General features: G+C 38.2%; 2 protein-coding genes across 2 annotated transcripts; both read left to right on the top strand.

The window, feature by feature from the left end:
• The first annotated feature begins 2371 nt into the window (after positions 1 to 2371).
• LOC121754196 (methionine S-methyltransferase-like) lies at positions 2372 to 9278 on the top strand. Its single transcript, XM_042149565.1, has 12 exons — positions 2372 to 2749; positions 3545 to 3738; positions 3868 to 4074; positions 4245 to 4340; positions 4592 to 4780; positions 4852 to 5040; positions 5149 to 5385; positions 5592 to 5729; positions 6732 to 7052; positions 7239 to 7418; positions 7788 to 8753; positions 8835 to 9278. Exons 1-12 carry the CDS (start codon positions 2533 to 2535, stop codon positions 9129 to 9131), a joined length of 3231 nt encoding a protein of 1076 aa, XP_042005499.1. The 5' UTR covers positions 2372 to 2532; the 3' UTR covers positions 9132 to 9278.
• A 1192-nt stretch (positions 9279 to 10470) lies between these two features.
• LOC121755036 (21.9 kDa heat shock protein-like) lies at positions 10471 to 11263 on the top strand. The gene has a single exon (XM_042150317.1). The coding sequence runs from the start codon at positions 10517 to 10519 to the stop codon at positions 11114 to 11116; it is 600 nt and encodes a 199-aa protein (XP_042006251.1). The 5' UTR covers positions 10471 to 10516; the 3' UTR covers positions 11117 to 11263.
• Positions 11264 to 12592: the final 1329 nt, after the last annotated feature.

Below are 12592 nucleotides of genomic sequence, written 5' to 3' on the forward strand. Positions count from 1 at the left end.
TTGCACATGTGGACCTCGTTGAGACCCTGGTTCGCCATGTTATATTGATAGCGTCCCAAGAAATCATGAGGATCCACGAGTCCGTCATAGGTTATCGACGGAGTTCGGTAGTTCTGTGGTAGGGAAGTTCGGGTAATATCGTCCGAGAACGGAGTCCTCAATGCTCCGTACATGGCGAACCCGACATTTCTTCGGTATGGAGGAGATGGAGTTCTCCTGTGATTCCGGTACCGAGGATTCTTTCTTCTGGAAGACATGATACTACTGTGGTAGTGACTGTCTCGTATGGAGGGAGAGGGAGAATCCGCCGTTTTCGCCTCCGGCTGCTTTTGGCTTCTCTGCAGGAAGGTTAAGAATTCCTCCTGCTTTTCAGCCAAAAACAGCTTGACAGCCTCGTTCAAATCGGGCTGCTGGGAAGACTCGGTGTGACGGCTTTTGGAGCGGCTTGTTCCTTCGCCATGAGAACTGGTGGTGGATTTATCCCTAGGCTGTTTTCCAGACCTATGGGATGGATTGGCTTCCTCCTGGTTCTCACGGGCAGGAATACGGGTACTCTGCGATCTGGTATGCATTTTTTGGGTTGAAAAAACGGTCAAAAATTCGCTTTATCACAAATTTGGTTCTCTGGTTCCCACAGACGGCGCCAGTGATGATTCCGCGAATTATTGATGATGATAAATGCTCGTAAAAATAAATCACGACACAGAGAATTTAACGTGGTTCGATTTACTGAGGTAAATCTACGTCCACGGGGAGAAATGGGGGCAGGTTTGTATTGCTTGATCTGCCAAATACAGCTTACAACACAGACTTGCTATATGATTGTTTCTCTAGAGAGATTCTAACCTCTTCTATCAGATCTAAGTTCTATTTATATAATGAACTCAGATCATGGCTTGCGTCACCACCCTAAGTCGTGGATGTCGTGTAGGTTATGGCCTAAGATCGTGGGTGAAGCGTAGGTCATGGCCTACGATCGTGGCCTGAACTGACATCACGTGGTAGTGGGTGTGTTGGACATCCGGTATGGGTCCACTAACTCCTTGTTCGGTCGAATACCGAGACCGAACTGCTTTGGTTGCCGATCTGAGAGTAGAGCTTGATGCCGACCTGAGAGCAGAGCTTGATTGGTTGGCTTTTACCGAGCTGTAGGCTGAGGCCGAACTCTTTGGTAATGCCGAACTGAACTCTTGGGCTTTGGGCTGGCCGAGCTGTCACTGCTATTGGGCTTGTTTAGTACGTACCCCATCAGGTTTCAATATAAAGTCATACTTGCATACAATGAAAGGTATATACTTTATTAATTATCATCATACGATTCGAATTCTGAAAGACAAATTAATTACATAACAAAAGATATATGGTTAGTAAGTAGCTGTGAGTCTCTTTCGTATTAGTTGATAACCATTGTATAATAAAGACATTCATCTAAAATACTTCCCGCTATAATAATAAAGAATCACCGACTCCACAAGCTGACTTCTTCCCCGATCGAATATACCCACCACCCCCATTTGACAATTGTATATATTTATAACAAAATAAAAATCTACTATGACTGTTTCAAAAAAAATTGAATCACTTCTTCACCGGACACAATTTGAAAAAATTGTACTTCTCTGTTTCATAATAGTATAATCATTTTGCTATTTTGGTACATTCCATAGTAGTTGAGTCATTTCTTTTTTCAGTAAAAGTCAACGTATTTCTTCTCATTTACTTTACTCTCTCTTACTTTATTTTCTCTTCATCTCTCTATCTTTTTTTCTAATTCCTACTTTATTCTTCTTTTACTTAACTCACTTAACACAATTTTTCTTAATCTTTGTGCCGAAAAAATATGCATTCACTACCATGAATAGTAAAGTAAATGATAGAATAATTTTAGGAAAATTTCCATTACATATCAGTGTATGTAACTATTTCTAAATCAAATTAAAAATCATACTTGAGTTTGCAAGTGATTACTCTCTTCGTTCCATAAAAGTGAAATATTTTGTCATTTTTACACGTTAAATAGTAATATAGTCATATTTTAAGTCAAATCATTTCTTCACACTTACTTTACCGTCTCATCATTTCTTTGCATTTAGCATATCATACTTGGTTCTTCATCTACTTAACTCACATAATTTTTTGTAAAATAACGCGTAAAAAATAAACATCTCCACCGCCGCGTAAGAAGGTAAAACAATTTGTTATGTGGATATCATCACAATTTCTCGCGACAAGTTTTATCTTTTAGATATAAGTATGAATAAGAGACATGCACTATGAGGCTCAATCATACCTTATATCTCAATAATCAAATCAACATTACTAATCAAATGTAATTGAAAAATTCAATCTTTTCATCACGTTTTCCATATAAATATAAAACGGCCATGGTTGTCACTTGTCAATTATCATCCTTCGTAATACATACACTCGCGTGTATATATATATATACACACACAGACTGAAACAGAAGCATCGCACACCACAGCAGAGCTGATTCAGTGAGGGCGAGCACACGCAATTATTGCGCTGATCATGGAAGAATTTCTGAAGCAATGCCAACAGTCCGGTGATGCAGCCTACAGTGCGCTACGATCACTCCTCGAGCGCCTCGAGAATCCGACTACCCGAACCGATGCCCGGATCTTCCTATCGGAGCTCCACAAACGCTTCACCTCTAAAGACGACTCCGACCGCTGCCTCCAGACTTACCACTTCCAGATTCAGGACATCTACGTTGAGCAATACGAAGGTATGCGTTCCATATACGTGTATGGTGTATCGTAATACGGTCGGTGCGATTTTAGTGACAATTTGCGCGGTTTACATTTCACGGGCCCCAGAAATTTGGATATCGTTTTCAGGAAAAAGTCAATTGTGATTTGTGAACTTGAATGCCGTGACTGTCAATTCACTCTGTTTGTTTTTGGAGTTCACCAAACGGTTATTTTGTTTGGGGTCGGGGTGGGGGCAAGTTTAACTAAAAACTGAGATGGAACAATTATTAGGCTAACGAAATTAGCATATACTCCTGGAAAAGAGAGATTCTGCTTTTTGACTAAATCATATTGTTGAGAATTTTGTTGGAATTTTGATTTGACGCTCAAGCTTCTAGGTTTCCTGAATTTTATTTCGGTTCATTTTATGCTCTGCTTGAAACGATCTATGAACAGAATATAACCATTCATATCATGCAAGGATTAATGGCAACAGTTTGTGACAGACTATCACTATCAGTGTAGAACTAACGTTAATGTGATTTAGAAAGCTGGTTTGTAACCTTAGCTGGAAATGAACTTGAGTTTTGTTGTGGATCCTTGTATGTACTGGAGATAACCTGTTTGTAGTTATAGTGTTCTTCTGCATGGAGGAGGGACTATATTGTAGAAAAAACTACTTAAATGCGACAATAGAATCTTAGGATTATTTTAGCGACAAAGGAATGCGGAATGCTATTCATTTGGATCAGATATCGGTGTTCTTCTAACTTAGAGGAGTTCTGAGTATATTTGGAGGGACTTGAACTCATCATGTCTTCATATTGCAGGCTTCCAGAAGAGGAAGAAACTTACAATGATGGTGATACCCAGCATCTTTATACCCGAGGATTGGTCCTTCACTTTCTATGAGGGGCTCAATAGGCACCCTGACTCCATTTTTAAGGACAGGACAGTAGCTGAACTTGGTTGTGGAAATGGATGGATATCCATTGCAATTGCGGAGAAGTGGTTACCATCAAAGGTTCATGATCCCTTTATCTAACATACTAAATGATTTATCTTGTTTTCTAATTGAAGTCTCTGTCTTGTTATGCATGTATTCAGGTTGGGACATGGAAATTAAGGCAATGTGTTTCATTACTATTTTCAGGTATATGGGCTTGATATCAATCCAAGAGCGGTGAAGATATCCTGGATAAACCTATACTTGAATGCTCTGGATGACAATGGCAAGCCAATTTATGATACGGAGAATAAAACTTTACTCGACAGGGTTGAGTTTTATGAATCTGATTTGCTATCTTACTGCAGAAATAATAACATAGAACTTGAGAGAATTGTTGGATGCATACCACAGGTATCTTGATTAATTGTAAAATAGCTCTGTAAATTTGTCCATGATCATGCTTTTCCATGTTCATATAACACAGCACAGTTATTTCCATGTATTGGGATTATTTTGAAGTGGTAGTATAGATACTCTTTCAAATGTCCTAATCTTCTTCCTCTTTGTACTTCTCTTTTCAGATTCTGAACCCTAATCCAGATGCAATGTCCAAAATGATTACGGAGAATGCCAGTGAAGAATTTTTACATTCTTTAAGCAATTACTGCGCTCTTCAGGTCACTTGCTATATCATCTGTGTATACTGTTGTCTAATAGATGGGTTCCAATGCTTGATGCCAAAGAAAATATAGTATACTCACACTTTCAGTTTAAGTCTTTGCATATATAAAGATGATTTTGTAAAAAACACTAAAGCTGGATTTTATAGCCTTTAAGGTTTCGACCTGACCTTGTTATCACTCGCCTCGATCTGCTGTTAAAAAAGAGCTCTCTTCACCTGTTCCTTAAGCTAATATTTTTTTTTCAGGGCTTTGTAGAGGACCAATTTGGTTTAGGTCTCATTGCGAGGGCTGTTGAGGAAGGGATAGCTGTAATAAAACCTTTGGGTATTATGATCTTTAATATGGGAGGTCGCCCTGGTCAAGCTGTGTGCAAACGTTTGTTCGAACGCCGTGGTCTTCAAGTTGACAAGCTTTGGCAAACTAAAGTTCTTCAGGTTCTACTCTAACTTTCCATACACTCTTAATCCATGCAAGAACACAAGTTTTAGAGATCTTTCTGTTGCAGGCTGCTGATACAGATATTTCAGCATTGGTTGAAATTGAAAAGAATAGTCCTCACCGTTTTGAGTTCTTTATGGGACTTTCTGGAGATCAACCAATTTGTGCAAGAACAGCATGGGCATATGCAAAATCTGGTGGTCGTATTTCCCATGCTTTATCAGTATATAGTTGTCAACTCAGACAACCTAATCAGGTTTGATCTTTCTTTCATGATTAAGAGTTGTAAATAGATATATGGCTAACAATAACTGATGTGGCCCTGATAGGAAAATGAGCCTGAAGCTGATTTGCTGTTTGACAGGTAAAAAAGATATTTGAGTTTCTAAGGAACGGACTGGATGATATCAGGAGCTCCTTAGACTTGTCCTTTGAAGAAGATTCTGTTGCAGACGAGAAGATTCCATTCCTTGCTCATCTTGCTAATGTTCTTAAACAGCTCTCATTTTTTCCTTATGAACCACCAGCAGGAAGTAGACGTTTCCGTGGGCTTATTGCCAACTTTTTGATCAAATACCATCACATCCCACTTACTGCAGATGTAAGGAACAGTGATACTACTTACTACCAACTTACTAGCAGTACATCAGTATTCTTGTTCACTGTAATTTGATGGTTAAGCCTTGTGGGATTATATACTTTTATTGACCAGTTTTGCACTTTCATAAAATGATATACAATGTTTTCTTTGAAAATTTCCAACTATCTAATTTGTTTCTCTGTTCTTTCTCTTACTTTGTCGGCCAGAATGTTGTTGTGTTTCCTTCAAGGACTGTGGCAATTGAAAGTGCTCTACGTTTGTTGTCTCCGCGCCTGGCTATTGTCGATGAACAATTGTCACGACATTTACCAAAGCAATGGCTGACAACCTTGAAAAATGTAGAGGTATGATGATGCTAAAAACATTTTTGCATTCTTTCATGTAATCTCATTTTTATCATTATGGTTGTGGCTTTTTTTCTCTTCTTAGGTTTTAAGATTTTCTTGTTAGGTGTAGATATTTAAATGGCAAATATGGCTTTTGTACTAAAAAAAGGATAAACTAAACAAACACATCCTTTCAATGTAAGGGAATGCATTTTACTCTAGACTGGTATTTCACTATTAACTAAGTTTCTAGAGTTACACAACTATGGAGTCTATGGTTAATCAGTTCATCAATTAGAGATAATTTTCTCTCTTGGCTTTGCTTTCAAATATTGATTTTAAAACAACTCAATATTAAGGTTTTTCAGCAGTTATTTGTTTCCTCACATGAATATTATAGTAGAAGACTTGCTACATGGTTGTGTAGCTTATTCTATTCTACTTCTGATTGACTGTGTTTTATTTTCGTGGTTCCTCTGACTTCTGTACGTACATACACATACATGCATCCATATAAATACATACTCCATTTCTTATCACCTCTACTTGTATATAAGGGTAGACTTTTCAATAATTATAGGTTAAGATCTAGTATGATATAATCCCTGTTTCTGTTTGTCTTTTCTGGATTTATTAGACATTTTCTCAGGGGATAGTTGAAGGTGGTGCGTTGCACTGAAATACAGCTTTATAGAGACTTCACTTTCGATCTATCTCACTACATCACTTAATGTAAAATACATACTCCATTTTTTGGAATGCATAGGTTTGCGATCTCAAGATGTCGATGAAGCATTATAACATGATATGTCTGTTACCTCGTTTCCTGTGGTATATAATACATATGTGCAGGATAAGAATTAAAATTGATGGGTTTCAATGTTTGTTTTATAAGTATCAAATTTCTTATTACAAATTCTTGATGTTTCTAGTGAAGGCTATTTGAAAGTTTTTCATTGTCACTTAATTGGATAGTTGCAGCAAGTCCCTCTTTCTTCACAAGTTCCTTTCCTTTTGCAGAAGACAGAAACTGGAAAAAAGTCACATGAAGTTATCACAGTCATTGAAGCACCACGCCAATCAGACTTGATGGTAGACCTAATAAAGAAGTTAAGGCCAGAAGTGGTAGTGACTGGGATGGGACAATTTGAATCAGTTACTAGTTCAGCTTTCGAGCATCTACTAGATACGACAAGAGAAATTGGGTGTCGATTGTTTGTGGATATATCTGACCAGTTTGTGCTATCAAGCCTTCCAAGTTCCAATGGAGTCCTCAAGTATCTTGCAAGAAGTATTCTGCCTCCACATGCGACAGTTGTTTGTGGCTTACTGAAGAATCAGGTAACACATTTATAGGGGTTGGTGTGTTAAGTGAATATCATTTCTAATAAAATTGTCGATGTGCTTGGGCTCCGAGTGAGGCTTGATGAATCTGTCTTAAAAGCTTCTGCTTGTTGTTTGTGATTAATCTTCTGTAATCAATCTACTGGTAATATGCCATCCAACCATTTTCTCTCTGGAATCCAGGTTTATAAGGATTTGGAAGTGGCCGTTGTGATATCAGAGGACGAGGAAATGTTCAAAGCTCTGTGCAGGACAGTCGAACTTCTACAGGGAAGTACTGCAATAATTAGTCAGTATTACTATGGTTGCCTTGTCCATGAACTTCTGGCTTTTCAGCTTGCGGATCGACACCCCCGTGCACAGGTTAGTATGTTCGTGATTTTTTTTTTTTTTTAAGTTTGTATTTTCCTGGTTTAGTAATTGTGAGGCCTGCTCGTGCTCAAGGATCTTAACCATCATATTTTAGTTTTATTGCTTGTGGAAGATAACGCAACTTGAAAAGTTTCTAACTATTTGATGTCTCATGGTCATATGCTGAACCTTACGTCGTACTAGTATTGTTAGTTCAGGATACTTAATCAGGGATCTGTATAATAATATAGCCAATCAAGTAGAATTTGGTGATGGCACATGCCTCTTCCTCTAAACGCTTAAGCTAATAGAAAGGATAGCATACATATCAAAATTTTAAAATTATCTAACCAAGTAACTTACCCGTTGAATGTTTTTTAGAGAAATGCTGAGAAGACAGGTGCGACCAAGGTTAACGGAGTTTCCAGTTTGACTTACCCAGTGCTTGATCATGCTGAGCTATCAATAAATGAGCCTGTTGAGTCTTCTCTGGTTCACATGGATGTCGACCAAAGCTTTCTGCCAATAACCACACCAGTTAAGGCTGCAATCTACGAGAGTTTTGCCCGGCAGAACATAACAGAATCTGAGACTGATGTTACAGACGGCATTAGGCGTCTGGTTAGCAGCAGTTACGGATTTTCTTGTGACAGTAACACAGAGTTCATATATGCTGGGTCTCCTGCAGAACTTTTCACTAATTTGGTGAACTGCTGCGTTCAAGAGGGTGGAACTCTATGCTTCCCGAGTGGTTCAAACGGAAATTATGTATCTGCTGCTAGATTTTTGAAGGCTAATATTGTAACAATCGCAACAAGTTCAAAAGTAGGGTACAAACTGACTGAAGAAACACTTTCTCACACCTTGGAGACAGTTAAAAAACCATGGATCTATATATCTGGTCCAACTATCAATCCGACTGGCTTGCTTTATAGCAACGAAGAGATAAATAAGTTATTGTTTGTATGTGCAAAGTTCGGAGCGAGGATAATATTGGATACATCATTCTCAGGTGTGAGGTATAATACCAAGGGATTTGATGGCTGGAATTTGGGAGCTACACTAGAGAAACTTTCATCTGCTAATCCAGCCACTTGTGTATGTCTACTTGGGGGATTGTTCTTCAAGATGCTTGCTAGTGGGCTTAAATTCGGATTTCTGCTCATGAATCAGCCTTCTTTGGTGGATGCTTTCCATAGCAGTGGTGGTGTAAGCAAACCACACAGCACTATTAAGTACACGGTGAAGAAATTGCTGGATTCCGGGGAGCAAGAAACGCAGGATCTGTTGAACGGCATAGCAGAACAGATGGAAAATCTGAGGAGTAGATTTAAATCTTTGAAGCAGGTAATTCTTTTAATTGTTTATTCATTCACAGATTTGGAAATATGATGTAGTATACATGTTAAGCTAATTTTGTTGTGACAGACACTTGAAAATAGTGGTTGGGAGGTGCTGGATGCCGAAGCAGGTGTGTCCATGGTAGCAAAGCCATCTGCCTACTTGGGCAAGACCATCAAACTGAATGATGTCTCAGGGAGCCGGGAAATAAAACTTGATGATACTAACATCCGAGATGCGTTGCTCAGTAACACCGGTTTGTGCATCAATAGTGCTTCATGGACTGGAATCCCTGGCTACTGCCGCTTCACTATTGCCCTCCAAGATCAAGATTTCAACCGTGCACTCGAATGCATTACTCGATTCAAAAGCTTGGTTTCTTGAGTGAATACATGTTCACTTTGTTTTAAGTTGCACACTTTGTGTAACTTAAAATCAATGAACTACAAGCTATATGCATGTGTGTTGTGTTTAATAAACCCTGGTCATCCATTCACATTGATAGTATATTCATAGTGATTTTGTTTATCCTCTGTTATCTCACTATATATAGGGGTTTTTTTCTACTTTGGGGAGGATGTAGGTTCCCGGCGTTATCGCACATCCTTCCTAAAATAGAAAAAGCCATATATGTAGGTCATTGAAATATTGAATTGTGCTATGTGAAAAGAAAGAACGAATAATTCCTTAAAAAGAATTTTGACTTAGGAAAATGAAAGTCCTATATAGTTAACAATAGTAATAGTAATAGTATTAGTAATAAATTCCTCTGCACTTGTTTTTAAAAAATAATAAATAGTTAAAATGGAGAAAAAATAAATTAAGAGAGAGAATAATATAAAGATAGACTTTTCTACATTATTCTCTCTTTTAATTTATTTTTTTTGTTTTCATTACATTATTTTCTCTATTAATTTATTTTGTCTTCACTCTAACTATTTATACTACTATTTTTTTAAAATAAGTGCAGAAAATAAAATGCATGTATTTTGATGTCTCAGTGTGGATGAACGATATCAGATTAAATCAACAGGTGAGAAGTATTATAAAATTCTCAATAAGGTGTTAGGTTAGGTGTCAAATTTTCGTACAGCATTAGGGCATCCGCAGTGGTGCGGATGTCCCAGCGGACATCCTAAAAACACCTCCTGCCACGCCATACAGACACCTCTCGAACGATATCAGATTAAGGATTTGATGTTGCATCATCTCCACGCTAAATTTTCAGAATGATCTCTCTTACACATATGGCCTACTCAAATTATAATTTTATCTACTTGTATATTCCCTTCCCTTCATCCATCATTAGGAGTCTCATTTTTTTGGGCACGAATTTTAAGAAATGTTAAAAAAATAGGTTGAAAAAAGTTGGGTCTCACTTGTATATATTAATTTTAAATGAAATGTGTGTCGAGTGAGTTAGTGGAAGGTGAGACCCTATTGCCATTTATGGTAAAAATTATTCGGGACTCCTATTCACAGACGGACTAAAATAGAAAAACGAGACTCATATTCGTGGAGGGGGAGTATTTTGAAATGATGCCATCATTTTGTAAAGAAAAGAAGAATGGTATTCTCACACTTTCGAGAAGGCCCTAGCTTGTCTATACGAGTCTAGAATAACGTACGCTCTTCCGTTGCCTTCTCTAGAAACATGTAACATCACCTATAAATTTCTCCCCAACACTCCCCATATTTCACACACTACAACTAGCAATAAGCATCGCGCGCGCGCACACACACACACAAACAAAGTAAATATACTATCAATGGAGAGAGCAAAGCTTACAATGGCGGCATTGGCCTTGTTCGCAGCGGCGGCGTTTCTCCTGGCGCCGGGAGCGACCGCGCTGGTGCAATACACCCCGCGGTCAATATGGGATCTAATGCTAGCCCCAGAAGACCCCTTCAAGATCCTAGAACAGTCACCGCTTGCCGCAGCCAGAGCAGCCGCGGACGAGAACGCGGTTGCTTTGGCGCGGGCGGACTGGAGGGAGACGGAGAGCGAGCACCAGATCACGCTGGACATCCCCGGCATGAAAAAGGAGGACATCAAGATCGAGGTGGAGGAGAACCGCATGCTCCGCGTGAGCGGCGAGCGGAGGACGGAGGAGGAGGTGAAGGACGAGCGGTGGCACAGGGTGGAGCGCACCGCGGGCAAGTTCTGGCGCCAGTTCAGGATGCCCGCGAACGCCGACATGGAGAAGGTGAGCGCGCGGCTGGAGGAGGGAGTGCTGAGGATAACAGTGCCAAAGTTGAAGGAAGAGGAGATCAAAAAGGAGCCTAAAGTCATCGCCATCGATGTAGCCGCTGCGGATCATAAGGACAAGGATGTTGTCAAGCCCCCTTCCGACAAGAAAGAGCACTGAGCTGCATTTGTATGTCATTGTCTACTCATGTGTGTTTCTAATTTCTTCTTTTCTAATTTCTTCTTTTTGTTACTGAAATGGATGTTTTTATATGAGAGTTGGGTGTGTTAGTAATTCAAATACTAATATCAACTATCATTAATCATTTAAGCTAGTACTACTACTAACCAATGTCTTCTTTTCACACTTTGCATTTTCTTTTTTTTCAATTAAATAACTCTCTATCCAAAAGAATCGCTCGTGTTACCTATAGGAAATATGAAAGAAATATGAGTGAAAGTTCACTATTGTATTGCTGAAAAAGATGATCTACAAGGACTACATAATCAGCTATATATACATAGCTTGTTATAGTTAAGTGAATGGATGATGGATTAATCTGTGATTATAGGACAGCCGAAAAAAAAATCCAACACTAATGAGACAAAAGGAGTAGTATAAGATAAAAGAAATTGAAGAATATAATATCGGAGAAAGGAGTAGTATAAGATAAAAGAAATCGAAGAATATAATATCGGTGAAACTTATGAATAGTTAATTGAATGGATGATGGACTAATCTGTGATTATAATAAAAGTGAATGGATGATGGATTATGGGTATTGTTTTGAGTAAGGAATGAGATAAAAAGTGCTATGGGAACAGTAGTGAAAGAATCGTTTGAATGATAGTTTAAATAACTTATCTATTTTGGATTTATTTGAAAAAAAAAGTGATCTAAATATGTATTCTTATCATGTTTTGTTTATTTATTAGATACGGTGTGGATGTCTAATAAATTTGAGTTATCATGTGATCACGTAGTAATAAGACTTCGTTAATGATCCATGTGATTAGCTCTAAATTGTGATTTACCGGTTTATATTAATGAAACATGCATTAGATCGCAATCTGTTTACTTTCATTAAAATCAAAGGTAAGTAATACTGACGGTACTTGATGCACTGATCGTCACTAATTAACTAAAGAATTTCATTTTTTATTAATGAAGAGCATGCACATGATTTGGCCTTATTTATTTACATAGTTGTCAACTTATTTGCGTGACGTTATTTATTGCATATATATATTAAAGAATATTGGCATTACATAGAATTCAAAATTCCTAAATGCTAAAGTATATATTAGTAATTCTCATTATACGATCCAGAAGTATAACATTACTGTTAAATGGCAGTTATTACTGAATGCGATTTAGGATATCGAACGACAATTGTTTGAATTGGCTAGCATTAACGGTAATACTGATAAGAACACATGCATATTTATAATTTTGAAATTATAAATCACCCAACATAATGAACTAGAAAAAGAGGCCTAAAGCCTCAAGCTTAAGAGCAACAGTGCTGGCACGGACGGCGCTGCTCGATGCATCGAGCACGTCCGTGCCAGCGAGCAGGCGACGTGGCGCGTTCTGATTGGCCAACCGCATATCCGTTGGAAAATCATTTTTTTTATGTTTTTTAAAATAAAAAAT

This window comes from Salvia splendens, chromosome 11, assembly GCF_004379255.2.
Source record: "Salvia splendens isolate huo1 chromosome 11, SspV2, whole genome shotgun sequence".
NCBI classification, from domain to species: domain Eukaryota; kingdom Viridiplantae; phylum Streptophyta; class Magnoliopsida; order Lamiales; family Lamiaceae; genus Salvia; species Salvia splendens.